The 4,889-nt window shown below is 35.8% G+C and overlaps 1 protein-coding gene across 1 annotated transcript; it reads right to left on the minus strand.

The window, feature by feature from the left end:
• Nucleotides 1–252: 252 nt before the first annotated feature.
• On the minus strand, nt 253–1,095 carry LOC125050549. The gene has a single exon (XM_047650473.1). It carries the CDS (start codon nt 1,088–1,090, stop codon nt 350–352), a length of 741 nt encoding a protein of 246 aa, XP_047506429.1. The 5' UTR covers nt 1,091–1,095; the 3' UTR covers nt 253–349.
• Between the last annotated feature and the right edge of the window lie 3,794 nt (nt 1,096–4,889).

Genomic DNA, 4,889 nt, shown 5'->3' on the forward strand with positions numbered 1-4,889 from the left:
ATACTAAATTTATGTTTCTTTTTTACATAAACTAAGATACCACCACCTTTCCTACTGTTTCTGAGCGCTGAGAACATTTGATATCCATTTAAATTGTACAAACAACTGATTCTATCAGAAATGTTAACCTCTGTAACAACAATAACGTCAATAGTGTTAGCCGCATATATACATTGCTCGAGGCTAGTAAAATATTTTATGATTGACCTTATATTTATGTGTACACACAACAGATTTAAATGTTTACTGGGTATTTTACTCACGAAATCATTTATGTTTATACAGTCTTCTAATTCACAAATATCACTAGTTAAACTATCCATATTAATAATAATAATTTATATGCAATTTAATTTGGGCAGTTAATTGACATTCTGTCTTTTTTTTTTAACGCTTGTATATCCAATATAGATCTTAAGTTTTCTATTTTTGTGTTATCATCCTTTCTTGCACGAACCATACCGTTTTTAAACCAAACGTATTTATAGTTTTGTTTGTTCTTTAATTCCTGCTTGGCTTCCCATAAAATGCTTTTGTTGGATTTAGTCATTGCTTCCCTGATGAATACTATTTTGTTATTGTTGGGTTCATAGGGGCAAACATCGGCCACCATAGTTTTAATGGTTTTTGCAGCTTTAATCCACTTTTCTTGGCTCGCTTTATCAGTAAGTTTAACTCGTATAATGCCGGGTTGGTCGTATTTACCTTGGTATCGCATTGAGTTACGGATACCGTCGAAGGGCTGTTTAAGTTTTAATGCTACATTTTCAACTAATTTTATCACATTCTCTTCGCTCGCAGGGGGGACGTTTGCTATTTCTATAGAATTAGCAAGTTTCTTCTGTTCCATCTCATGGAAACGCTGCTCCAATACGCCTACCCTCAATTCGAGATTGTTGTTTTTTTGTAATAGTTCCGTGTTTTTTCTTTCTAAAGCTTTTATGGTATTTTTAAAGGCATCAATACAACCTAATACTTCATCCAACTTCGTACTGTGAAATTGCAGAGATTGGTTAAGTTCGCTTATTTCCTTCTTTATAGTTTTTTCCACCTCCTTGGAGATTTTATGTATTAGCCCCTTAGTGTCCATAGGTATATCCTCATCTGCATCCTCTGTTATAAACAAAGAGGAGTTTCGCTTCGGGGATTCATGCTGGCATTCCATACAAGTCCAGTCTAGGCTTGGGGCCGCCTTTAATGCAGTTATCTGTTTGTTCGTAAGACCGCTGCATCTGGTATTTAGGTGTACCATTTTTTCACATCGGGCACATTCACATCCGGGCATCGATTTAGAAAACGTTTTATTACATTGGTCACACTTCGACATGATTAGATTGTCTTGATAAGCTCGTGCTAGGTTATACGCGTGTCACTCGCACGGCTGCGCTACGAAGACTGAATAATATTAATTAATAATTGAATAATATACTAAATATTAAATATTATTAAATTATTAACGTTAAATATTTATTATTAATTATTTAATATTTAAAAAAAATAAAAAAAGCCAAAGAATGTAAACTTTTTTTAACAAAATAGTTATGTACCTTGTAGTACCTACCTCGAAGCAATTATTTATAATAAACAAAGAAAACAATCGAGTAGCCTCTATCAACACTAGCACGCACATCCATTACTTTCAACATGTAAGCAATGTATGTGCGTGTTTCAAATGAAGTTTCAGCTTATTTGCAACTTTATGGCAGAGTGAATTTAAATATAAAATCTATTTCAATTCAATGTTAATTAAATTCAACAGTGAGCAGTGTTGGCCTTGTGGCTACAGCGTGCGACTCTAATCCCTGAGGTCGTAGGTTCGACCAATGGACTTTCTTTCTATGTGCACTTTTAACATTTGCTCGAACGGTGAAGGAAAACGCAGTGAAGAAACCGGCTTGCCTTAGAACCAAAAAGTTGACGGTGCGTGTCAGGCATAGGAGGCATCTGAGGCTCTGGCCTAAAGTGGTTAGCGCCACTGATTTATTTCTATTTTCATTAATAACAATGGTAAAAAAAACCATTTGCGCTACATATTATTAGGTTCCTACCTCAGATTTCTGTGTCTGATGGTCCTCATGATCATTTTTGTTAGGCAAGTGGAAGTGATCATAAGCTTTTGGTGGGAGTGATGAGCATTAAGCTGAAGAGATGCTAGCAAAATATTCAACCGCCGCAAAGAAGACGTTGGATGTCTAGAGATTGCTTCAAAGGTGGCTGAAGCGGTCATGGTCACCCCGCGATAGTATTGACACGAAATAAATCAAATTTAAAGACCTAAAACTATCATCTCGTTAGGAAAGCCGCAGTAGGGTTGATGCTCCAAGGAAAACATGGATAACTGAAGAAACGTGGAGAGCTATAAATAGAAATGAACAGTTCCTTCCCTAAAAAGTACCATCGATTACGACCATACAAAATACCAAAATCACTCATCAAAAGTAAAATTTTAGTCTCGAAGAGACTATTACGACACTTATCTCAAGATCAAATCCATAACATGGGAGCTTAAACCGAAAATATGGGCCATAGAAAGCGATGATGGTAGAGTTCTAAATTTACCAAATAACCTCTACAATCTGGATATGGTCGGCAAGGTGAAAGGCAAAAGGTGTGACCAAGTCATGGTTCTGATAGGTCTTCCCATAACAGCTGCGATAAGGGAAGCTACAGACCGAACAAAGTGGAGAGATATCACAAGCAGGGCAGCAGTCACCTTACAGTGATGCAACCTGCAATGAAGAATACGACAAAAAAACTTTTCACGATGTTTTATTTTTGTTTTTGTGTTTCTTCACCGTAAGAGCGAGTGTTAAATGTGTATTTCAAAACCAATATCCATTAGTAAGGCCCACGATTAAGCCACTTAAGTCTAGTGGCTTAATCGTGGACCAGAGTTGTTCTAGTGACTAGACAAACACTGGTATTAAATAAAATTGGCTGTAAAGATAATTATAATAGTATTCAGAAATGAGATTAAAAAAAAAAAACAAAAAAAAAATCAAAAATCAAAAAATGGGCAAAATCGGCCCCATATGGAGTACTGCTCTCACCTCTGGGCGGGAGGAGGAAGTGGAAGCACTTAACCGTATTCAACGAAGAGCGGTTCGAATCGTCGACGACCAGTCACTTTCCGTGCGGCTTGATCCCTTGGCGTTGCGTAGAGATGTGGGATCTCTCTGCATCTTCTACCGCATTTACCATGGAGAGTGTTCAGTGGAGTTGTTCGGTCTAATACCTGCAGCTGAGTTTCATCATCGGACGTCAAGGCAAAATACAAAATACCATCCGTATCACCTCGACGTCCGTCGTTCCACAACAGAGCGTTTTCTAAGGCAGTTTTAGCCGCGCACCACCACTATGTGGAACCAGCTGCCCACAGAAGTATTTCCGAACCAATTCGACTTAGGGTCCTTCAAGAAAAGAGCGTACCAATTCTTGAAAGGCCGGCAACGCACTTGCGAGCCTTCTGGCATTGTGAGTGTCCATGGGCGGCGGTATCACTTAACATCAGGTGAGCCTCCTGCCCGTTTGCCTCCTATTACATAAAAAAAAAGATTATTTTATTGCAGTAACTCTATCGTATTTTTCCTTACCGTAGAATGTGACACGAATACTTTGTACGCCATTTGCATCAACCACTACACTGTGGAGGTTTATGTATTTATTTGAAACATTTGTGTCAATAAAGAATTCATTGCCATTTAGAAGTATTAATTTGTGTGTCGTGTACGAGTTTAGTTACAGTAATATTTGTAATTTCCCACAGGATTCTCGCTCGTCGTCACCTAACGCAATTATTTAAGATAATGGCACCCTCCCTTTGCTGTTAGTGTAAGGCCTTGGACTCATTTTATTTTTATTCAGTGGTATAAAAATAAATCAATTGACGGATTTTAAAAAGAGTTTGAAGGGATGTTGTAGGACACGATGTAAAAATAGATCTGTACATTTTGCCCCCGGGCTAAGCTAATTAAACTAAAACAGCAACACTTGAGACAAATAATTACACCAAAACATGGTTTTATTATATAATGTATAACGCAATTCATAAATTCGTTTCCTTCTACGGATTCCCAAAGTATGAATCAAACAGAGAATTATAACTAAATTTAAAATCATTCGTAGTTAGAAATAAAATTTGAATTTCGAATTGCTTTTCTGTAGGATGTTAACCTAAAAACATAATCATATTTTAAATTTGGAACGAGCCGTCGTTATTATATTCAGAAACAACGATTTCAACTATAGATAGGACGCGCTGCTTCATCAACTCGGTCGTAGCGCGATGTTAAAGCGATTATCAATAAAATACAAATAAAAAATCTGTGTTAATTAAAATCAATAGTTCCATTCAGCTTTATAACGTTAGATAAGAAAAATATACTATTTATGAGTATTAGTATGAGAATCTATGCAATGTATCAATAAAGGCACACGTACGATAAACTATTTGCAAAGGAACAACAAATATTGATTCTCTGGGGTCGAAAACGTGACCGTTTTGTTCAATTAGTTTGTGGGTTGTGACCATAATAAATACGGTATAATTACAGACAATGGGGACTTTAACAAGCTTAACAACCCTTAGTAGTGTTATTATGAGAATTTAGTTAACGATTTATTAAGTAAATGTTTTTTGGTAAGTTGTTTATTCCTTACAAAAAATGTTTAGAAAGTTTTGTTTCTTATAACATATATAAACATGTTATAAGCAAAAGCAACAATATGTTTGAATACTTATAAAAAGCCTAAAATATTATTTAAGGTTTCTTATAGTACGTTTATAAAACAGACCTAACATTTCCTATAATATTCCTTTGTATAATGAAACTGACTTTTTAATCACGTCAGATAAAGTCTATTCGTTTTTATTTTGAGAAAAATAACTG

This window comes from Pieris napi, chromosome 6 (assembly GCF_905475465.1).
Source record: "Pieris napi chromosome 6, ilPieNapi1.2, whole genome shotgun sequence".
NCBI lineage: Eukaryota > Metazoa > Arthropoda > Insecta > Lepidoptera > Pieridae > Pieris > Pieris napi.